General features: G+C 40.7%; 1 protein-coding gene across 1 annotated transcript in view; it reads right to left on the reverse strand.

Annotated features, from left to right (window-relative positions):
- Positions 1–570: 570 nt before the first annotated feature.
- Positions 571–25,357, reverse strand: part of ZFAND3 (zinc finger AN1-type containing 3) — a 135,945-nt gene continuing 111,158 nt past the window's right edge. Inside the window, exon 7 of the mRNA XM_028724390.2 lies at positions 571–3,131. Within this exon, the coding sequence (XP_028580223.1) occupies positions 2,977–3,131 (155 nt within the window). The 3' untranslated portion in view covers positions 571–2,976. The remainder of the gene's footprint in view (positions 3,132–25,357) is intronic.

Genomic DNA, 25,357 nt, shown 5'->3' on the forward strand with positions numbered 1-25,357 from the left:
CTCCGATAGTCAAGGACTTATTTTTTGTGGAAGATTGTGCAATTCAGTCACACACTCATTTAATAACCACGAAAGCTGGATTCCGGGCATGGGCTGAAATTGCAGGTGAAGAAACTGTTAAAATGAATGGAAGAACATCTGCTACAGAAGACCCAATGGCTTTTTATGCCAAAGCAGTGATGGCAGTGTGTAGATAACTCAGCATGTTTTTGGCTCCTGGAACTAACTAATTTTAGGAGTGCTTGACACTCTTAAGATTACTTTTTACAGAGTGCAAAATGCCCAAGTTAAAACTGGTTACCTGCTTCAGCATCATTTATTCTTATGGGAAGAATAATATTCTTATAGAAAAGAGTTAAATATCTAATTTTGTGCTCCATGTTTGTCAATCTGAAGTGGATGCCCCAATACAGCAGATGAAAATGATTGGTCTTGAAGCGTGTGGAATAGCAATGAGACCCCTGTCACCTCTTCCCCACCTCTACACCCCATGCAATCACTCTGAAAAAATTATCAAGCCATAAATGGGGATTGCACTGATAAGCAGCAATTGCAAAACTCAGAGAGGAATTCAAAGTTTAATCTGATCTGTTTAATGGTTTTGTTTCTTTTAAGCAGGAGGAAAAAGAATTACAATCCTTTTAATATTTTCACAATGTTAAACTAAAACTGAGCTCTAGGCTACATGTGTAAGTAAATCTAGAACACAAAAAAGGGTTAAATAAGATTTTCTTTAAAGATACAAGAACTGAAGCTTTCTTTACGTTTAACAAACTTCACAGAACAGATACTGCAAAGGAACAACCCCCACACTTTTTTTTTTAAAGTGAACATTGTCCATAATCCACATGAACTTTGAGTAGTGTTTGCTCGAGAGCCACCTTGAAACCAACTGTGCACTTGTAACAGGGCTAAAGAAAGGGTTAACAAGGGAAAAATAGCATCTTCGTTATTAATCTGCAAAAGTCTTGTGTATCAATCAGAATGTCCATCAAATGCTATGCTAGGATTTTAGAAGGGAAGAAAGTGCATAGCGCGGCAGCAGCTGAAGTCCATGGTTTTTTTTTAAACTCTTCATGGCAAATGCAAAGAAAATTGTCTCGTTTTCCCCCTCACGTCGATGGAAAGGGAATACTTCCTTAGGAAACAGAGAATGCAGCTGGAAATTCCATTGCCGATTTCAAAGCCTTGAGTACAACACAGAATGGCTTCTCCATATTGAACTTTAGAATGTTGGAATATCTCAGATTTACTTCATTACAATTTGCAATACAGGCCCAGTCTCCATCACTGGCCTGAGTGGGTACCAGAGTAAATACAATTCAGCCTGTAAACCAGCAATTTACCTTCAGCACAAATGGAATAGTCGGTGCCTCATCTAAACTACTATACCCCACAAACCATTTTTTTAAGAGTGACATCAGGGTAATTCACTCTTTGGGTGCCTTAAATTTAACCTTTTTGTGAAAGCATAAGACAACACAACCTCCCCCTTCCTCCAGCAGCCCTCCCTCCCATTCCCAACTATATACCTAATTCCAAATTGCTAGTGGAGCTTTTAAAACCGGTTTGGGGAGCAAAGACTCCACATAGGGCCACCACCATTAAATAATTCTCCTTTCTTACAGAATCTTTGCCAGTAGCTGGAGGCAAACAGACACTGCCATTTTCTCACCACTGCACGCTAAGGATGGTGCAGTTTGGCTCAATGAGATAAGACAGACCACAATACAGAACTGGAGTGTTAAAGAACAAATCTGGAGAGTCCCAAGTCTAAGCAATGCATTTCATCATCATTTGCTTTGCCACAGGTGATGGGCAGAGGCCTTCACTGAGAGCTGCATAGTCACAAGGCTGGAACAGCCCGTTTGATTATCTCCTTAACACCACTGGAAGTGAGGCATACAAACTCAATTCAATATGGGGTGATTTTCCTGGTTGTTCCCCCAATATTGTTACTGAATTCTGTTTGCTACAAAATGTCCTTTACCCCCTCAATATAAGTCTAACTACAGAAAGTCAGTCTGTAGGATCCAGCCATGGCTACTGTGCTGTGAAATTAGCCTTATTTGATCAATTAACAGATACCTGCACTTAGCAAAAGGCAAACAAAAGCCAATCGGGTTTTGGCCGATGGGAAAACAGTCACAATGGTTGGCATGTGGAATCCAAACACACTGCTTCAGAAATGTTGTCGATGCTGCGTAGAAAACTGCACACCGCTTACTGCTTGTTCCAGGAATGGAGCTAACTTTAAAGCAATATCATCACCATCCTCCACCTAAGTGAAGAAACAGTTTCCCTGTAATGTGTTTGATAAAAAAAGTTGTCGTAAGAATCTGTCCCCTTCTTTTTGACTTCCCGGAAGATGTTCCCACCCAGAGAGATTCCCTGATGCTGGTGACGCTGCCTAACCTCAGAAGACACACGTGAAGATGGAATGAGCAACCATTTAGGTCTTCTAGGTTCAGCAGCTACACTGCCAGCTCTAAGCAGAGTTTCACCCCTTCAAGGTTAGCTAGAAGTGAGGATAAGAAAACCAGGCTATTAAGGGTACTTTCTTCCAGACAGGTGTGCACATTGCAGTCTTTTACATCAGTTTCTACTCAGCTGCTGGAAGCTTACCAGCATAAGGCTTTTTTTTTTTCTTTTTTTAAGAGCTTGACTCCTGCAATAATAGAAGCCTTTAGAATTCTGTTAAAATCCACTAGCCTTGCTCAAAAATATTTCTTCATGGTTTTTGTTTTTTCGTTTTTAATATGGTGGCTAGTAGGCACCTTAACAACCAGCCAGAAATCAATGTCAATCACCATTAACCCCTAAACTACAGTACCAGGATGGTTGGCTAAAGAAAGGAAATTGATTGGCTGTAGTCTGAAACTTGCCCAGTACAAGGTGTCTGGCTGACTTTGTCCTAAATAAGGCTAACATTAGTGAACTAAGAGAACGGCATTTGGTTGTAGAGAGTCTTGCAACTCAGGAGCAGCCCTCGCCAATGCGCTGGCATGACCGCCCCACTTTCCGGTCCAGTTTCACCATTTTCATAATGGCTTCTTCACGCCCACGTCCCATGTGGTCAAATGTGCAATCGTGCTGTTCAGGCAGGCGATGCAACATACAGAACACGTAACCTGCGAGGACAGAAGGGGAAGGAGAAAGAGAAAGAGAAAAATGAGAACACAGCATTAAAACCCAGAATTCTATAGAGCAACAAGACCGCAACATCTAGGGTTGCAGTTCACAAACTGGGCTCCACACAAATAAATGAATTAACTAACAGTCAAATCCTCCTGTGAGCTCACACTTGGAGACAGCTGTCTGTTGCATCTCCACACGATTCATTGCTTTAGCTTTCTAGTCAGCTTCTGTTGGGGCTGACCACTTTGCTGCATCAAGTGCAAAAAATATTGCTAAGGGCTAAACTGACATGATTGCATTTGCACAATTAGCAATTTTATGAATTACAGGCATGGGGAAGGCTGTTTTAGACTGGGATCCTGGCGTAGAACATAGAGAGGCTTTATCCTGCTTTGCCTAGATCAGCCTCACTGCGCCTATTATTTGTACTGGAAAGAACCTACCTGTTTGCTCTAATGGGAACTTTGTGTCCTAAAGCAAGCAGCAGGTGTGGGATTCCTGCCCCAGATTGGGACTGAAGCATGGGGAAAGGGTTAAAGCCCCCTCCCTGTCAGGGTATCGGCCCAGATTGGGGCCTCTGCACCTTCAATTTACGTCATCCATGAAATGGCTAATGGCATCTCATCTAGTTTGGCCCTGACTCACTCCTGACAGAGAACCTCTGAAGAACAGTGATTTGTGCAGGGACAGGATGGGAAGGAGTGCTATTCATACTCCGACACAGCCTGCCATTAAACCTTTACAAAGAGTGAAGGGAGTCTCTGTTAATCAGAAGTGAGAAACTAGGATATAAAGCTGTTCATTTTTCTAATTGGGAAATGAGCCTCGGAGAGCAGGACTTCTCCGAAGTGATTTTCAAACTGCCATATATGCCTTAGAACCATCCGTAAAATTATACAACCAAAACGAGAATGAATATTGTTTACATACAACATTTTCTTGTGCCTTTTGCATCAAGTCCACTGTTCACACACACAAATTATGACTGATCACATCATAAGGAAGCTCCATTCTGCCTTCCACACTAGATCTAGTTTTTTTTACTAAGGAGATAAATCTGTGCTTGAGCTGAACTGTACCCACTTCAGATTGCAGGTAGGTGCTCTTAAAAAGCAAAACAACACTCACGTAGAAAACTAGATGATTGGACTATGTGAGATTTATGTGAGAGAACATAGCCCTTTGGGTACCAATGTAGTTGTTGGACCTCAATCAGTAACGTAGCAACTGTGTTTCTGAGAAGTCTCCAAAGGCTGTCCCACATTTAATGCATTGTTGTAGTCTTGACTTGAAGATTACTAGAGCATGGTGACCATAGCCAGGCTAGTAAACCAAGCTAGACAAAATGTGGGAGTTCATAGTCAGTTCTACTGATATCTTCTCTTCCCCCCCTCAAAGGCAGCCATTTGGGTAAACTGTGAGACCACAGTGCGAGTAGGGGAGTTTTTCCTGATCCAAACAGTGCCCCCAGCTGCTTTTCACAAGCCTGCTGGTGGCCAGTTGTCACTGTGATAATGAATTGAATATGGGCTTCGCCATGTCACACTGCAAGTGAGTGCCTCACATGACTGTTTCTCCACACAAAAATCTCCACGTTGGAATATTGCAGCATGAGAATAGCAACACTGAAGGAAGGGTAAGCTGTACATTTTAAAAATAATGTAACTATCTGTAATTAGAATGAATATGATTACAATAAAACTGTTTGTGAGAAGTGCTAGAGTAATTCCTGCTTCACTGCCTAAAGTGAAAGAAAACCCTCCCCAAACACAGCCTTAGGGCAGGAATCTTTAAATTTCCAAAAATTAATACAAGGGTTTTTACTACACACACAATTAATTTGGAACACAGACTCCCATAAGTATTCAGTGACCGCAGTGGCAACATTTAAAGGAAATATTCCTGGATTTTATGGGCTTGGGAGCAGAGCCAATAATCTCATCTAAAATCAGGACACTTGACATTTTAAATTTAGCCCTGGCTTCATGCAAACGTTGCTGGTTGTCAACTTTATTTCTGAGTGAAAGGGCACAAGAGTTCAAATCACCCATAATCTGCAGCTCATGTCACGATTCAAATTTAAATAAAACATTTGTTTCTTTACAGATAACTCATTTGGAGCCACTTCAAAACTAACCTTAATAATGACACAGTTATTCCTGTACAGAATTCCACTCAAGTTCTTGTCACCTTCACCTCTCTCATGAAATTTTACACTTCCTACTGATTTGAAATTCTAATCGACAAAGGCTAATGCTTCACCTAAAAATACCTAGAAACTTTCAAAACTGAAGGCACTGCAATAGTTTTGTGCCACTGTGATGTATTGTTCAGGAATGTATGCTTCAGTGCAGCATTCTTGGAACACAGAAGTCTTTGCATACCTTCAAAATCCCAGAACAGAGGCGCAAATCCAAGAACACTGGCATTCTTGGATGTGGGAGCTGCAGCAAAATGCTGCAGTGTGGAGTCTATGTTCAAGATTCCATTCCTTCTCACCCACTATTTTCCATCCCTCCACTAACAGCAGGCAGTTGGTGGCCACTGAGTACCCAGTTGACTTTGGGCTGTTTTTGCAATTCGCCCTTAGGATTCCCCTCTCCTAAAGATTTTTTCATACCTCAGTCTTTTTCCCCATACCTCATATCACCCTCCTGTGTGAGTGGAGTTGCTTGGCTACATAAGCAATGGCACTCACAAGCCTCAATAGATGGAAACAGAGGATATATGTATTCTTTGGGTTTGCTCATTCTGGAATTCTGCTCCTTCCTATTTAAGCATAGAGGAATTTTCTGCAATCAGCAGTTTGCAGCAGCTTTTCTTCTTTCCATTTGTTCTTCTACTTTTTCTCCCTTACATAACTGATGCACACAAGTGATCAGTGAAACAGTACAGCATTTTTCAGACAAGCTCATCCAGATTCCCTTTTGCACCATGTTTTATCAACTTGTACAAGCACTTGTGTATATCCGAAAGGAAGAAAAGGGGGAAATGATCCGAATGAACAAAATGAAATTAAAGCTTTGGCAAGCTGCATGTGTAGTGGTATCTACATCGTCCAGACAGGAGAAGGAAATAATATCGGCATCCTCAGGCTTTGATCCTGCTCCACAAATAAGACTAGGCAATTTGAAGTGTCAACATCAAGATATTCAGGTGGGGAGAAATTTGTAAGCATCCGTCATTTAAACAGAGATATGCGCAAACATTAAGGCAAATGACAGCCATTCTGATTAACGACCATTCATGCAATGGTATGTCAGTGTTTCTCCGAATTTCTGATAATTTATTTTCTGGATTAGAAATGAAAGTGCACTCTCCTGCCATCATTCACAAGGTTTATGTTTAGAATAAGAATTATCTGCCTTCACAGAAACAATCCCTTGTGTTTGTGCACATGTCTCCTCTTTTGAAAAGGACCAGACAAGATTGGTAACTCATGCAGAGAGACAATGGGCAGCCGCTGAAACACTGGCCTATTGGGAAGAGGCAAAAACAGTGTATAGCAGAAAATCTCTGTGGGTAGAGTATGGATTCATAGAAGTTTTAATCCATTTATTCCTCATAACATATTCCCATGACACATGAGGATATAGAGTTCATAGAAAGTGACTGTTTCCGGCAGTAATTTACAATCTGAGTAGAACAACTGTCCACTCCGCAGTAGAAAAATGTAACACTTTGCACCAACGACTTTTGTAGAACTGGTCATGAGTGTTTAACTGAGATATTTCTTCTTCTTTAAAAAAAAAACTCCTTCCCTTCAACCCAGCTATTCAGACCTCTCCTGGCAGCCATGGAAGCTGGTTATCGTAAGCAGCTTCAAACAACTGAGCCAGAATTTAAAACAAGTCAATTTAAGTGCCTCCCAAATGAGAGGTTACTTTGGTATGATTAATTTTGAAGCATGTGAGGAGTTGCTCACAACTGTCTTACCACTTATAACAATAATTTTATTATTTGTACCCCACCCATTTGACTGGGTTGCCCCAGCCACTCTGAGCTGCTTCCAACATATATATAAAACATTACACATTAAAAAGCTTCCCTATACAGGCCTGCCTTCAGATGTCTTCTAAAGGTTGCACAGTGACTTATTTCCTTGACATCTGATGGGAGGGTATTCCACAGGGTGGGTGCTACTACTGAGAAGGCCCTCTGCCTGGTTCTTTGTAGTTTAACTTTTAGCAGTGAAGGAACCACCAGAAGCCCTTGGTACTGGATCTCAGTGTTTGGGCTGAATGATGGGGGTGGAGACGCTCCTTCAGGTATACTTGAGCTCTTACCACATGGCTGAATTACTAGCAGGCACAAATCTGGCTGTTTACACACATGACATTTAGAGACATGGAAAGCTGTTTGGCAAAGACCAAAAGCTCATTTGTAAGCTCATGGCACTTGTAAAAGTTACAGACAATAGCTTTCTAGGAAGTATTAGCTGTTTATAGCTCAACAGCAAAACAAAATCCTGACTGATATTGTGCCTACTGACCCATTGCCCAAGGTGCAATTGTCACACACAAATGTATTAAGGGGCTTAACCTTTTTTCCACCATGCCTGTGGCAGAGCAAAGCAACTGCAGACGGAGAATATTTTCTCATTGTTATGATTCAAGTAATTAAATCTGAGCTGGGAATGGCTGGCATGCTTTCTTTCTTCCACAGAACAGCAGCCTCATAAAGGAAGATCAAGAAGCTTGACTTTGCCTTACAGGAAGCACCATTCATGGGATCACAGAGGAAGTCTCAGGTCAAGGGGTCTGGTACAAGAGGTACTGACTTATCAGTTTCCAAGACCACATTATCTACAAAAAAATTGTGATGATTATGATGAAGTGTGGCTGTTCCAAATTCAAAGTTCCAAGCTAATTTATTTAAAAAGCCTTTCTATATAGAAATTGTGTGTGTCAGTTTGGTGACTCAACAGTTTGAGAATCAATGAATGCAATCATAGAATTCTAGAGTTAGGAGGGACCCACAAGGCTCATCTAGTCTAACCCCTTGCAATGCAGGAATCACGGCTAAATAATCCCTGACAGATGGCCATCCAACCTCTGCTTAAAACTCCCCAGTGAAGGAGAGTGTGGCACCTTCCAAGGTGATAAGGAAGGCATTAAATGATAAGGAAGCAATTAAAAAAACCCATAGCAAACGGTATTTGCACAAATCTATTCAATCAATCTTGGAAGTTTCTTCAACAATTAACCAGTTTAAGCAACTCCATCCCCATCGTTCAACCCAGACATTGAGGTCCAGCGCCGAGGGCCTTCTGGCGGTTCCCTCACTGCGAGAAGCCAAGTTACAGGGAACCAGCAGAGGGCCTTCTCGGTAATGCTGCCTACCCCCTGGAACACCCTCCCATCAGATGTCAAGGAAATAAACAACTATCTGACTTTTAGAAGACATCTGAAGCCAGCCCTGTTTAGGGAAGTTTTTAATGACTGATGTTTTAATGTATTTTTAATCTTTTGTTGGAAGCCACCCCGAGTGGCTGGGGAAACCCAGCCAGATGGGCGGGGTATAAATCATCATCATCATCATCATCACCTAACAGTAGGACCAACCACTGAATTTTCATTAGAAACAACTCTCAGCAAAGCTTCCACTGTAGAACATTGGGTTATTTGAGCACTAAACATGACAAGTGATGCCAACCCAGATCCACATACATGTTCTATGAGAAGCTATGTTACAGTCCAGTTTAACAGAGCTCCCACAACAGTTCAGAATCTAAACTTGAGATAAATTTATTTTGCTGCTTTTAGACAGCTCGGTCCTTGTACAAACCGTAATTACTGCTTTCTTCTGTGTCCTTAGAACACTGTGTGTTCTGTCCAATTCTACCCTCACTCCAAAGCCAGCATTTCAAATCAATACTTTCAACCCACTTTTAGTAATGTAACAGACAAACCAATGCCCATCTTCCTCCTACAGCCAATAATGTAGGAGAATTGAGACAAGCCGGACGAATGACTATACAGCTTCATCTGAAATGCCTTAATTGGAACTGAGTGGGCTGGTTCTACCATCAAGCTTTCTGTTAAGAATGCCAGAATGCTCCTGAAAGAGAAATACTCTGTAGGAAATGTTACTTTGGAACTGAAGTGAAACATGAATTTTTCAAGAAGGATCTGACGATAATGATGCAAGTCTAGTTCGCATAGCTCACCCAAAATATTAATTGTAGTCTTGAAATTCAAAAGGTCATGTTTTCCAACATGTAAATCACCCATGTGTATAATTTCATATACACTTTTATTCAAATGTATTTTTTAATGAATTTCGAGGCAAATAATAAAGTATGAGATTTTGCCAACATAGTGGCATTCGCCTGTTGGAATGAAATGCCAGAGGGAAGTGTTAACTCATTTGTGCTGGAGTTATAGTTTCTCATATTAAAAACAATCTGCCTTAGATTGAATCAGCAGGTCCCAAGGCATTTCACTTCCTCCCTGTGATATTCATATAGTGTTGCTCCACGGGTTGCACAACAAGTATTCAAGTATTTTGGTGAACGTGTTTATTCCACAAGCTTTGTTTTTTGAAAAAACAAAACCCACACAAGTGTGTTCATATGTGTGTGTGTGTGTTTAAAAAAAATCAAAAAACAAAAAAGCATTTTCTTTTCAACTGCATACCTATGAGGAACTACCAAGGAAATCATAAATGAACTGCAGGCACAACAGGAAAATTATACTGAAAGAGATGCCTAGAATATTTCCCTTGGTCTACCTGCTCATGCTTCAGATCAGGGGTCAGTAAGCTTTTTCAGCAGGGGGCCGGTCCACTGTCCCTCAGACCTTGGGGTGTGTGTGTGTGTCAGACTATATTTTGAGGGGGTGGGGGAAATGAACGAATTCCTATGCCCCACAAATAACCCAGAGGTGCATTTTAAATAAAAGCACACAATCTACTCATGTAAAAACACCAGGCAGGACCCACAAATAACCCAAATAAAGCAGCCCCCCGCGACCCTCCCCCGGCTGGAGAGGTGACGCGCGCCTATGGCAGCAGCCTCTCTGCTGCGCCTTTCCGCTGCTCCCTGACCTGCTCTTTGGGGCTGGTGGTGGGCTTCCCCCCGCCAGCCCCAAAGAGCAGGTTGAAAGGAACCTGAAGCCTGGAGAGCGAGAGGGGTCGGTGCGCACCGACCCCTCTCACTCTCCAGGCTTCCAAGGTACCTTGTTTTAGAGCGGGAAAACAAGAAGGGGAAAATTCTCCCACTCTCTGCGCAGCGCCTCCTGCCGCTTCACTGAAGGGGCGCTGGGCAGAGAGCGGAAGAATTTTTTTCCCTTGTTCTCCCCCCTCTAAAACAAGGTGCGTCCTATTGTCCGGTGCGTCCTATGGTGCGAAAAATACGGTAAATATTTTCCTAGACCTCCTTTCGTGCCCTCATGAAAAGTTGTAGATGTGAAAATACTAACCATATAAAAGATGGAATGTAGCAGAAACTCTGGTTACGGAAAAAGGAAGCTGCCATGGCCTCAATCAGGCCATTAATTCAATGCTGACTACGCTGACAGATGGTAGGTCATAAGACTCAACACACTGCTTTGTTTTAATGTCTTACTGATAATTTACTGAATGTTTCTATTGATATTTTTATTGGCTGATTTGTATTTTTGGTTGCGATAGAGATTTTTTAAAATCTTACTGCGTTCTATGTAAACCACTTAGAGATTTTGCATAGTAAGCAGAGTATGAAATAATAAACCTTAATACATTATTTCTCAGACAGGAGCCTTTCTGAGCTGTACCTGGTAATTCTAGGAATTGAACCTGGGATCTTTTTCCATTGCAAAGCATGTACTCCCCCATTAAGCCCTAGTTGCCGGCTTTCGCTAAGCATTTTATGATGTATGTGCTCATGCACTTTCTTCATTATGTCAAGTAGTGCAATCTACTCCTTATGTTCTTCTTCTTTATAAGAGGCCTTTAATGCAGCCAGTCAAACTTCTAAGTATAAGTTCTATATCTTTTCTTTATAAACTGCCTTTAGTTTTCTCAAAGTATATCTGTTTTCAATGCCCTCGATATAACTATGAATCAACTGTGAATAGTGTGAATGAAGAATGAATGTTTAACTTAGAAAAAAGAAATCTGCTACCAGGAATTGAACAATTAGAAATGATCACCACCAAAAAGCTTGGTATTCCAAAACAGAACTGGCCACCAAAGCCTGAGATGCTTAATCTCATTAGAACTATGAGGCACTGCTCTAATTGTGTGACAAAACCCAGAACATCACCTCAATCTCAGTACATACTTGATAAATTCATTAAAGAAACTAATTTGCCTATGGTGCCTTTCTTACTATGGTTTAATCCTTGTGTTATATTTCTTTGCAAACCACTTTGAGGTGTGTGTGTTTTTTTACAATCAAGCGGTGTATACATTTTATGAAATAAATAAATGCAATAAAAATTGAGCAGCAATATAAAACAACATATATGAGACAGGAGGAATAAAGATATACAACTGATAACCAAAACAATACAGTATGAACAATACCTGAACTAGGATATATCAAAGAGTTCAATACATGCCCTCCTCTGGCTATACTAGGATATGGATAAGCGGTGGGGAGTATACTGCAACTTTCCACAATAACAATGACACCACTAATTGTGAAATGACAATCAGCCTCTACTTACAAGGCAGACCTTATATTAATAATTCTGGAAGCAGCTCAGCATGCCTGTATCTCAGAGTAGATGTAGGCCTGGACTGGATGTTCCCTGCTTCTCTTTTGAGAGTTCAGAGACACCATAACTATATTTCTCTGCAGTTATTCACAGTCACTGATGCTTATTTAAGTCAACTGTGTCCTCTCTGTTATGCTTCCTCAAGTTACCCTGGCCAATCAGGGGTCACATTCTGGATGCAATGAAATCATTGCACTACATGGTCAATCAGATTTGGCTCCATGGCAATGTCACTAAGGGCAAATGAAGCTCTAAATGAGGGAAATGTTTCCTATCCTCATCTACTTCAATCAGGGGTGACTCAAACACTTTTGCACCTCTTTCCTAGCAATGCCATCTAAATGACTGAAAATTTGTCCTTCTTTTTTACAGTGATGAAAGTTTCATGAAAGGCCCTTGCCCCTTATCTCAATTCAAAATAGCTGTGAATTTTGTTACACAGCTACACTACCAGAGCTTACCCTGAGCTACCTCACTGAGCCTCAGTTCTGGACTCATCTCTTACAATCTGTGGACATAGAACATTTTCCTGGAGTAGTATTTATACCTCTAGAAGTCTCTGCATGGAGCATTTATCTACACTAACATGCCTCCCCAACACTGAGGATTTAATTAAAAAGCCAAAGTGTATCCAAAAATTTAATTAAAACAAGTAAGCAGTACTAGGCAGCCTGATAATATATGTGTATCATCTGTTTTTTGCTTCAGCCCAATGAAAATGCAAGGCAGATAAGACATTAATAAGGAACAAGAATAAATAATGCCGAGTTTCCAGGCTGAGACACTTTGTCTATTACAGAAGCTCCAGAGGCATTTACATAGGTCCATGTATTTTAACCTCAGGAGTGGTAACAGGCTTTACAGATTCATGTTTTAAACATTTCAGTGTATTTGCAATTAAGCTTTGCTATGTTCTTGACAAAAATAGTTACCAACATCTGCTGCAATGGAAACTATTTGAGCCATCACCTGTGTCAAAGTGGCTGATACATTAGCAAGCAAATGTGCCCAATTTGTTCCTCCACCATCATCAAATATTTTCTCGTAAAAAGAGAGCTTTGGTCTATGTGTTCCAGATTCAAACCCTTATGTTAGGATCTAATTTAATAATTTGAAGTATAGTAATCCCTCATTCATGAAGCAGAGAATATTCATGTGCCTTGGACTATATACATACACGCACATGGGTGTGGTTTGTGCGCACACAGATATAATAGATCAGTGCACAACAAATTTCAGATCTATAGGTCATCTAATTCAAATGAAGCTTGCACTCCTCATTCAATCTATTGTCCAGGCCCAGCAACTAAGAGTTTGTATCTGTACATTGCTCTCTTCTGCTAACATATGGTTACACTAGTTCAGCTGTAAGTGCCTTCCCATGACATAAGTACTACAACGGCAACAACAGTTCACATACTACCACCGCCCTCAAATCTTATGAGTCTTTATATTGAAGTCTGGACAATCGTTTCAGCTCTTTTAAACAAAGAAGAATATTAATAGATATAATTTCACAGAAACAGTTCTAACATGCTGGGTATATGACGCAGGTGGAGCTGTGGTCTAAACCACTGAGACTCTTGGCCTTGCCGATCGGAAAGTCGGCGGTTCGAATCCCCACAGCAGAATGAACTCCCGTTGCTCTGTCCCAGCTCCTGCCAACCTAGCAGTTTGAAAGCATGCCAGTGAAAGATAAATAGGTATCCCGCTATGGCGGGAAGGTAAATGGCATTTCCGTGCACTCTGGCACTCGTCATGGTGTTCCATTGCACCAGAAGCGGTTCAGTCAGGCTGGCCATATGCCCTGAAAAGCTGTCTGTGGAAAAACGCTGGCTCCCTTGGCCTGAAAGCAAGATGAGCGCCACACCCCATAGTCGCCGTTGACTGGACTTACACTGTCCAGGGGTCCTTTACCTTATAACACACACACACACACACACACACAAAGTTTTGCATGAAGTTTGCATGAATAATGAAGTACACACACAAACACACACATACGTGTTTGTGTGTGTGTCTGTGTGTGTACTTAATTATTTTTCCTCTAATCCAGGAACCATGATGGTTGAAAAAACAGAGACAAAACTTCATGCAAATTTGCAATGTTAAAATCTTGACTGGAGGCCACAAGTGAAGCTGTACCTCAGGCTTTGCTAGAAGTCCAGTGTGGATTTTATGAGGTGTGTGTGCGCACACACACATTTCATTCTCAAACTCTAATTACTAACTTTGAAGTACTACAAAGACCTGCTGATTATGAAGGGGAAACTTTTCAATTCACCTAGCCATTTCCTCTTCATTATTTATTTGTTTTTCAGTAACAGCCTGCTCTAAGCACATTCTCTCCTAAAAGCATTTTCCCCATGCCAATGCGAAAATTGTCACCTGCCTTCTAGGCTCTGAACGACGACATACTCTGGCCAAAGAGAATTTACCTCAGGAATATTATGTACTAAAAGGACTTTTAATCCACAGAAGATATTATGTACCATATTTTTCCATCTATAAGATGCCCCCATGGTATAAGACCTCCCCTATTTTTGGGGACTCAATTTTAAGAAAATGAGGGGAAATGGCCCAAAGTTGTTGAGCTTCTCTTCCCCAGGCGGGCAGAAAACACTCCCTAGATCGTTTCCCGCTCGTTGCAGCATCGGAGGAAGTTGTGCTCCTGCCAACTGGCTGGCGCGCCGGTTCTCCCCCCTCCCCCATGCCTCTAACAGTGTATTGGACGACCCCAGTTTTTTTAACATGATTTTTGAGTCAAAAAACCTTGTCTAATACACGGAAAAATACAGTCTGTTTCTGATGTTATATTTTTGCTGATCAGGAAATGTTTTCAAACCTTGAGAAATCTCCTTTTTCATTTATACAGCCCTTCTAATTAGGAAAGGTGCTTACCACCTTGTACTTTTCCCAAGAGAATCCTTTTTTCATTTAGGCAGATGGGAAACAAAGCTGAGAATGACTAGAATCATAGAGTTGGAAGGGATCCTGAGGATCATCTAGTCCAACCCCCTGCAATGCAGGAGTATGCAGCTGTCCCATACAGGTATCGAACCTGCAACCTTGGTGTTATCAGCACTATGCTCTAACCAACAAAGCTATCCAGGCTATTTAGGTTTGTATCAGCTTCCCCAACCTGGTGCCCTCCAGATGTTCTGGACCACAATGGCTGGTGGTCAGAAGATCTGGAGGGCACCAATTTGGGGAAGGCTGGCTTATATTAAGTTGATGGCCCAGACCTGCCAGATCTCTGTCCCAAAACCATACTGTTTCTCGCTGCAAATGGGCTGACTTGGTTACCTCATGCCCCACTTCTATTACTAAAAAAAGTTGCTCATTTACCATGTGCAAGCAAAAAGAAAATGTGCTTTTTAATAGTTTCCAACAACCATGGCTAGTAGTTCACAGTATATTACTCCAACATCTCTCAAAGTGCAAGCCGGGCTTCTCTAGAAGGCAAGGCTGAAACTTGAAAAGGTACAGACTCAGGTGATTCACCACCTGTTCAGGTCAACTTTTTCTGTGCATCACGAGCTAAGAAATGAATGCCACAGCAGAAGAAACTGTATGGACAGAGTTTAATCAACTTCCTGCCTGCAACCTAATATTGTTTGGGAAAGTGGTGGAGCATTTTTTAACTCTGTTGGTGTTGTGTGTTTTATTGAACTAAGCTATATCATTATGTGTAATGCTACACAAATGTTTTGTTTTTATTTGTTACTTCTTAAAAATAAAATTGAAAAAGGTTTTTATCTTTATTCTTCAACATAATGTCCTCTGAATAAACCCAGCGAAGCTTATCTATACCATCTGGTCTCCGTCTGAATGCTCATGTATCTGTTTCTAATGAGAAGGAAATCCCTATGGTTTTAAGTTGGGCAGCCTGAGTATCTTGTATCTTAAGGGTGTGCCACCTTTCCAATGAAAGTAAGTACACTTCTAATTCTGCTTAATTGAAACAGCATTCCCTTGAGCAATGATGCTTATATGGCATTCTGCAATATTATGGGAGGTTAGGGATTATATCTTCCAGGGCTATGCAGATAAAAACTAAATGATTCTTTGGATATATGCTGTGAAAGCCTTTAATGCAAAGCACAACATGTTTACGGATTCCATACGTGCTTTAAACAATAGGTCATCGTTAGAAATTAAAAGGTACAATTGTTGTTTCACATATTGATGTTGCCATATGTATTAACTTATCAAACTGTCATGCATTCATTAACATCTTAATATGCTTTGCCCATTAGCAGTTACTTGAAATAGCTCAATAAAGAACATTAGGGCATTTTTACATCACATGCTCAGTACCAAAAATACTTATTTTTCATAATTTGTGTGGTTTCTGGACACTGATAGCCAATTAACTCAAGCTGGAATGTCATTCTTCTGATATGGCCATGTATGACCACTATGAACTGGACTGAAAGCTGCATACGCTTCGTACAGGGATTGCTAAAGAGCCAGCAGATGGTGGTAATTTCCCCTGTCATTCCTGACCAGTGCTGGATTTGACATGGTGACAGAGGTGAAATGCTTCACATCCCATTACCAATCCCCTAAGCAATTCTTGTAAGCCTTGTAAAGACTTTACTACTGCAGAAAGCAGCTCAGCTTAAGAGTTTTTGGCAATTTCATGCCACTCTAGGAAGTCACTGTAAATCCAATCCTTCATAACCTTTAAAATTTTCAAATTGTGAGTTTTAGTGTCTTTAGTGTCTCTGATTTAGTAGGATTAGCTCAATGTTAATCAGCTCAATGTTCACACGTCCTAAAAATCTAAGTCTAAACTAAACTAAACTAAACTGGTAAAGTTAGCTTTTCCACTAAAATCGGCTGATTAAAATTTTTCCAGTAAAATCCATAATCAGTGAATCACTTTTTGGATTCAGGAAAGAAAATGGCCTTGAATCTGTTTTAAGAGGTGAAGAGCACTTTTGCTCCTGAAATTTGATTTCAAGATTGGAAATATGTCTCAAGCCTGAAACTCAAGCAACCTAAAATCTCCCTTTCAAGCGCAATGTTATGGCAACTGCAACAGCTAATGTGAACATTTATAATGTGAACATTTATAATGTGAACATTAAATCTTGAATTCAAATCAGGTAGCCAACAGCTGCATTCACATATCATGCTAAAATCCTGGGTTTAATGTGACCTGCATTTTCCCTTCCTCCCACACAGTTGAGAGAAGAGTTGGAAGCTTTCATTAATGTTTTTAGTTAATCAGTTTTTAGTTAATGTCTGGATCATCCAAACCAGAAACTATGGTTAATTTCAAAAAGAAAGCATCAGAAAGCATGATTGACTTCTTTGAAATTAACCACAGTTACCATTAACCACAGTTTGTCGTGCCAACATTACAAACTATGATTCATGGAAAGAAAAAAGTTATGAACTCCTCATTCTTCTCCTCTTGCACGGCCAACAGGGGGAGAAGGGAGACAGAGGGAGCCCAAGGCTTGCTTTGGCCCATATGCACATCAAGCTAAGCCATAGTTCTGTGTGACTTGACAATGTGGCCAGCTAGAACTAATATTGTTACTTAAGAGGGTTTTTGGAGCAGCTCAGATTTAGCAGGGTTCTTTTTAAAATTATGGGATATGTTTTTTATGTTAGTAGTTGAACTTTTGCCCACTGAAACTTGATACTAATAGTGCATTTATGAAATGAGTATCCACCATGCGAAGCCAAGCCCCCAAACACTCCACTCAACGCTTTGAAATTATCACTATCTGAACATTTGGCTGGCGTAACTGCCATGTAGAAATGTCTTGTAGGAAAGTGGCATTGCTCCAGTATTGTTGATTTAAAGGTTAGCCAGTCAGAGAGACGCAAAATGAAAATCTGCTTTCACATTTCTGTTCCTCACCAAAGCCTGCAAAGTGCATTAGCAATTAGCAATTCCTCTCACCTCTCCCAGTTCGCTGTGTGAGAAAGCTCAGAACTCATCTTACAAATTGCTCTTTTGAAGATCAAAGGAAAGCTGAATTTGTCTATGTGTGCACTAGATGAGATTGTAATTTAATGGAATTTTCAGGGAAGGCTTGGTGGCATGTTCCTATGACAGCCCCAGGATAGAGGATTCAGGGGAGCTCTATGACTCTTCCCTTCTGAGCGCCTTCCTTGCCTTTAATTGGCACCTCATTAGAAATTAATGAAAATGACATCCTCTGTTCTTACTGCTCTAGGCACAGCACACTACAAAAAGCCCCATCACAATTCATAACACATTCAATTTATATAGCAATAGCTCTTAAGCATTATTTATGAGATGTGAATTTCTTGTCAGCAGTTAATAACCTATACAGAAAAGAAGAGAATGGGGGAAAAGAGACTGTGAGCACACACAAGAAAATATTTCAGCAGCAAAGAGATGCCTTGTTCATGTTTAAAGCGCATTTGCAGTAGCTCTCATCTCCACTAAACTGTTAAGAGGTGGCTCCCCCCGGCCAGTCCTACAACTCTCTTAAATACAACTAGTATCCTAGGATGAAATGGTAGCAATAATGCTGATGGATCTGGAAGATATTGAAATCATAATCATGAAAGCTCTGTGGAAGGTTTGAGAATAAACAGAAGTAGCCATGCCCCACTGTTAGCACTGAACAACAAAAACCCTCATCTAATGTCATCTCCCAAAGCACACAGAACGTAAATGTCCTGTGAACACCTCTTCATGGTGAAGAAGGCCCGAGCCAAAGGAATCCAGGAAAGATGGCCTTTGACAATGTAGACTTGCATTCTTCCGACCACCCACTAAAATATTTATTTATTTTTTTGCCAGCAGAAGGTTGAGTTGTCTAATTTCTTTGTTGAAAGCATTAAGAGGGAAGGAAATTTGGCTCAAACGTAAGCGTTATCAGAGCACAACTGCTTTTCACCTGCAGGAGATCTTTTGGGTTCTCTTAAATTATTAGGATTCAGAAGCTATAAAAGCATAAGCAATACATCAAAGTAGGATGTATGGAAAATGGCAATCTATAAATTATGCAGACCTAAGCCTTTAAAATAATTTTTAGCTCCAGGAGTTAAAGACAGCAATCTAAATGGTGTTTTAAAGGTCATGAAGAGGCCAAGGTAGATTCTACAGTCATACCTTGGGTTACAGACGCTTCATGTTGCGTTTTTTTCCGGTTGTGGACTGCCGAAACCCAGAAGTACCGGAATGGGTTACTTCTGGGTTTCGGCCGCCGCGCATGTGCAGAAGCTCTAAATCGTGCTTTGCGCATGCGCAGAAGCGCCGAATTGCAACCCGCACATGCGCAGACGTGCTGCTGCAGGTTGTGAACGTGCATCCCGTACAGATCACGTTCGCAACCTGAGCGTTCACTGTACTTACATTCTGTATTTCTGGGGATCCAAATCTATTAGGATTGTCACCATGTTGCATACCAGGAAAACATCTAAAAGCAGCACTCCTTAGAACAGATTACAAATCACAGGGACTAACAGTTTTTGGGACATGGGTCACAAATTTAGACAACTACAAGTATAATTTAAGCAGTCACTACAGTAGTCAAGCGGCAACCAGAGCCTTGGGGGCAGTTTTGCCTCTAGTCTGCTGGCATGTCAGCAGAGGGGCTGGTGGTTCAGGCTTGACGATATCAGAGACAAGAATCAAAGCCCTCCTGCTCCTCTCAAAGTGTGCCATAAACTCCTGTTGCCCATGCCACCTGAGGCACTCTTGAAATCCAGGAGATGAGCAGTAAGTGAAGTGACACTTAACACTGAAGTTGGAAGCAAAAGCAAATCTTCTAACACAGAGACGTTGAGAGTTTAAAGTTCACAGCATGGCAGGAAGGATAAAGGCCAGATATCTGAGAAACCTGGGAAGGAATGCAACATCGTGCTAAGGTGAACATTCTGTCAGGGAAGCATTTCAGTTTGCCAGAAGCAATGATCCCCTCACTCTTCCCGGCATGCATTGTTCCAGAGGTTTTCCTGAACTCCCCAAGCCAATTTCACAGGGGGCACAGGGGACTAAGGGGGGGGGGACCCCATTGTGCAAGTCAAGTAATTGCACAGGGCTTCCACTACTGAGAATCTCGCCCCTGCTGTTTGTGCATGCATAGCAGATAGTGGCCTTGTTCAGACAAACATAGCTTGGCTTAATAAAGAGAGTTATGAACAAGCCTTTTGCCTGTGCATGCAGCCTCTTCACTCCTTTTTCAGTGTGAGCAATCAAACCAGGAAGTCTCTAATTAACCAGAGCTTCCTGTTTACTCTGAAACAGTTAACTACGGCTACTAACTTCAAAATGAGCCACAACCTTAAACCAGATCTTGGCTTTTTGCGAAGTTGTTAACAATAGTTTACATAAGAATTATTAAGCCCAGATGAGACTGTTTGAACACAGCCAGTGTCATTTAACATACTCTAGAGAGGAAGCAAGCGCAATGAAGAGCCTCATGACAAATGAAGAATAAAAGTTCATTAAGAGCTTTCATGGCCGAAGATCCTTTTTTGTCAGCTGCATGAAGAGGCTATTCTATTTTCTGGGGTGGTGGTTTGGGCTGAAAGAAGTGAGGTCAGAAGAAAACGAAATGCAACAGGTATTGGCTGTAATAATTATGCTGAAGTTTTAATGTATGGGGAATTGTTACAGTGACCATTTATTAGGCAGTGTTGATAACACAAACATGCGTAAACTTACAGAACAGATTAATCATATGTTATCAACTTTCTATAATAACTGACATTCAATAATGCCTAGAGAAGAGTTAAAAAACAAAATGGAAATAAAGAAGGTAGAAATTCCTCCTTTCGAAAGAACTAATTCTTGCCATATTTTGCTGTCGGGGAAGTATTACTTATTTTCCTTAATGAAAATTGACAATATAAAAGCTGAAATAAAAACTTAAAGGCAAAAAATGTACAAGTGCAAAGTTCCAGCTATCTGTGTTGCTATATGCACAGATGCAAACAAACAAAATCAAGGTATACCTTCCAAAAATAAACTTTTCAGTTTTAAAAATATTTTCAACAGTTATAGCCCCATGTTTTGGAGTGGTGGAGGGGAGCAGGTACAAAACTAAAATGTGTCCTGATAAAGTGGTGGAAATTAGGAACCCCAGAAATCAGAATTATACATCTAAAAAAGACAATCCTATTATTATTATTTGACATAGAAATCAGTAATTTAGAGTTTCAATGTTTATTACTATTTTCTGCTATTTAAATTTTAAATTCAGCTGCTATAGTTGCTCAAAGTTACAGAAATATACAGAAATCCACAAATTCGTCATTAATGTTGGCCTAATCTGTATTGGTATGGATAATTTCCTTTTCTTGCCTTCCAGCTATGACATATATGTAGAAAGAGCTTGTACCCACAGAAGATAAATAAAATTCATTCTTCAGCAGCTGAGTAGTATTCCCAAAGAATACTATAATAATAACAATCTTTCTGGCTTGTACTAGCTTGCCAGTAGATCGGGTAAGTCACAAGTTTTATTAACCCCACACTGATGACTCCTAAATGGAATCTGTCCTTCAAACTTCTTAAGCAGCAATACACAGAGAGATATTTTGAAACACTTGTAGTATCAAAATTAGCAATTTCTCAGCAGACCTGACATAAGGTGCCTCTACATTGTTTTAAAAATTGAGGAGCAACAAGGTCAAGCTGACCCTTATTCTAAACACTTCCACAGTTAGCCTTTCAGGGTTTTTTTTTTTACTTCTAATTTTGTTCTGTATATAACTTTGCATCCTCAACTAGACAAAGCTGGAAAATATTAATAGTGAAAATACCAGATCGTTAAAATAGTCTATAAATTCTTTAATAATGCTCTCAGTAATTTGTTTAGGTATCTCCATTGTCTGGGACTTACTGCAATGGAAAAGATACCAAAGAATTTAATCAGCTAACAACAGAGGGCCAGCTCCCGGGATTTGCTTTTTGCTTACATGGACTCTGCTAATATTGTTTGTATGTGCCATAACCACCACATAAAATCTCCCCAATGGCAGCACACTGTTTATTGAATTTATAATGCAGTGAACAAAGAATATAGCATTTTATTTATTTATTTATATTTAACAAAATGTATATACTGCTTGACTAATAAAACCTCAAAGCGGTTTGTAAAAAATATTAACATTATCTATTAAAAAGCAAGTAATTAAAAGCATTTTAAAGAGAATTAAAATTAACAGTGAAAGATTAAAACAAATCAACATATATATGTCTGGATAGGCTAGCTTAAACAAAGTTTTCATTTCCTGCTTAAAACATTTTTGTATATAGAGTTGCTGAGTGAGAAGGGACCCCAAGCGTCATCTAAGTCCAAGGTAATGTAGACTAGTGTAGCAAAGGCACCTATGTGATGTCAACAGGCAGGGAGTTCCAAAGGGCAGGTGCTGCTACATTAAAAGATCAACTTCTTACAACTGTGGGATGAGCATCATGTGGCATCTGCAACAGTGCCAGGTCCACAGATCTAAGTGGCTGAGTGGGCATTTATGGGGTAAGGTGATCTCACAAGTAAATTGGTCCCAAGCTGTTGAGGGCTTTGTACCATAGCTGTCAACTTTTCCCTTTTCTTGCAAGGAATCCTATTCGGAATAAGGGAATTTCCCTTAAAAAAGGGGGAAAGTTGACAGCTATGCTTTATATACCAATAGTAACACAATGAACTTGGCCTGGTAACAAATCAGGAACCAGTGCAGACCTCTGAGCAGAAGTGCTATATGCTTAGTTTCTGGGCCAAACAGCAAGGGAAGACTCACAGAAAGAGCATTGCAGTAATCCAAACTTAAAGTCACCCATGCTTGAGCTCTCCTGGTCCTGTAATGGTCACAGCTGTTGTAACAGGTGTAGCTGGTAATAGATGCTCCTAGCCATTGAGGATACCTGGGCCTCCAGTGAAAAAGCTGGATCCAGAAGCATCCCCAGACTGCGTACCTGCTCCTTGAGGGCACTGCAACCCTATCCGGGGACAGCAATTGACCCATATTTCCGACATGGGAACCATTCAACCAGCGTGGCTCTGTTTTGCCAGGATTCGAGCTCAGCCTATTTAGGCACAGGAAGTGCTTTTTCTTTGGCACGGAGTTATGGACATCACACTAAACAAGAGGCTGCTTCCTGGGTGGGGTGGAGCCACTCTGTTAGCTTCCCAGCAGGCAGGGTGCTGTTGTTTACCGGGAGGAAGAGGCAGAGGGGAGAAGCAGCAGGAATAATATTTGTCAGGCCATGAATGTGGTAGTATAGATTAAGCTACTACATGGCCCATCCCTGCTTAATATTAAAATTTAATAGTTGCAAACATGTCAAGGTAGTTTCAACATAAGCACCGGCTTATAGCAGCCCCTGACATGCCCACTTCAGATATAGCCTAATAATTATAATCTCCACTGCCCTATCCATGCTTCATGTGCCCTTCCAAAATCCATATTTATCAAGCTTTCCTGCTGTGTATTTTCTAAAGTAGATAATTTACAAAGTGTTGTGTTATTAAAATATTATGGTAGTGCAGTTAATAGGTCTGGAAATGGGTCTGCTAAGCACCCTGTGGTTAACATGCTGACTAAGCTGCAAATTAGCATCTTCTATTCTCATCTCTGAATGCATCAACAAACATTTGGGAGCTCAAAAAGGCCATCAAGGAACTCTTACTTTGGAAAAGAATGCAACTTGCACACAGAGAACAGGATGGGGGTTCTTTGGTTTGTCACTCTCTGAATTTATTTGCATGTTTTCAAGTGGACTTTTCTGCAAATGTAACTATAATTAAGTTTATGAACTTTAAATGAAACAGGAACATATCCAGTGAGGATACTAGGTGCCTGCAAAGGAACCTCAAAGGACAACACTGCCTAGAAAAAGAAAACCATGCTGGATTGAACATATAAACCCATAAGTATTTGGATTTGAAGATATTACTGGAAGGCCAGAAGCAGGCTGTTAAAAATAGTATCTTTAAGTCTTTATGGTGCATTTTAGTTAGCACATAATGACTCTGCTTAAAGAGAAGGAAAATGCTTTCTACTAAAGTGTGATACAAACACTCAATATCTGTAATTTCTATTTATATTTTTATATATAACACACCCACAGACCAAGCGAAGTTAAAAGGTCAGCATGTTGTTTCCAGTGTGATATGAAACAAAAAAGTTACTTCTTCAATTAAAACTTAACAGTTTGAAGAAGAAAATAAATAGATATTTTTTTTATCTGTGAGTATATTCCTCAGAGAGACACTAACAAGCTCCTTCATTCAAACTGTGACAGAAGCAATAATAGAATAGCATCTAGTGCAAACATCATGCTTGGCAAACAGAATGTACAGAGACATGTTACAATGACGGCAGTTCTCATCATTTAGCTCGCATTTTACTGAGAAAGCCCAAGAAAAATGTTTAAATCACAAGCTTGTATGCACTAAATGTTCTGCAGTGATGGCCTGATTTATTCTGTTGATTTAACTAGACATATGTAAAAACCCTTAGTTATAACTGTACAGACAGTTTGGCCATTTAATTCATACCTAATGCACATCATGAAAGAATAATATTAGGCGAATGCACAGATTACTCTGAATACACAGCAACAAATTTGGTTCCTCTAACAGAGTATTGGGGACGCGGGTGGCGCTGTGGGTAAAAGCCTCAGGCCTAGGGCTTGCCGATCGAAAGATCGGCGGTTCGAATCCCCGCGGCGGGGTGCGCTCCCGTTGCTCGGTCCCAGCGCCTGCCAACCTAGCAGTTCGAAAGCACCCTTAAGTGCAAGTAGATAAATAGGGACCGCTTACTAGCGGGAAGGTAAACGGCGTTTCCGTGTGCGGCTCTGGCTCGCCAGAGCAGCGATGTCACGCTGGCCACGTGACCCGGAAGTGTCTCCGGACAGCGCTGGCCCCCGGCCTCTTGAGTGAGATGGGCGCACAACCCTAGAGTCTGTCAAGACTGGCCCGTATGGGCAGGGGTACCTTTACCTTTACCTTTAACAGAGTATTGACATCTGGAGACAGGGTGTACATTGCTATTGGGGGAAAAAAAGAACTGGAGTATTTCTCTGTTATGTAGTTCAAGGTGCCTCATAAGCAATTACTATAATTGCTGCTTTGTTGCAAAGGATCCCTTGGTTTCCTAATGAATCACTGCGTTTGATCCTCCCTCCTCCAATAAAGAACTATCTGCGCATGACCCCTCAAGGTACCATGTACAGATCCCTGAATTCAAACACAGCTGTTCTTCACATTGCAGTGAGCAGAGAAACCTTTACAAGAATGGAAGCTCAAGTCTAGACACTGGGACTCTCCCATGTGTGAGGAGTCACTAGAATTGACCCATGCCTTTAATATCAGATGAATGATGCATTTGTTGGCACAAAAGCAGAAACACGGAGCTACTGCCCAGAAGGAAAATCCAACAAACTGATATATCTTTACTTGGATGTATAATTGACCTTTATAACCTACCTCTTCACACATGGAGTACAAAGCTTTAGTATACTTGTGAAGGGATTTAAGACTCTTGACTTTTTGTAAGGTTGCAGCCACTTC

Source organism: Podarcis muralis, chromosome 3, assembly GCF_964188315.1.
Source record: "Podarcis muralis chromosome 3, rPodMur119.hap1.1, whole genome shotgun sequence".
NCBI classification, from domain to species: domain Eukaryota; kingdom Metazoa; phylum Chordata; class Lepidosauria; order Squamata; family Lacertidae; genus Podarcis; species Podarcis muralis.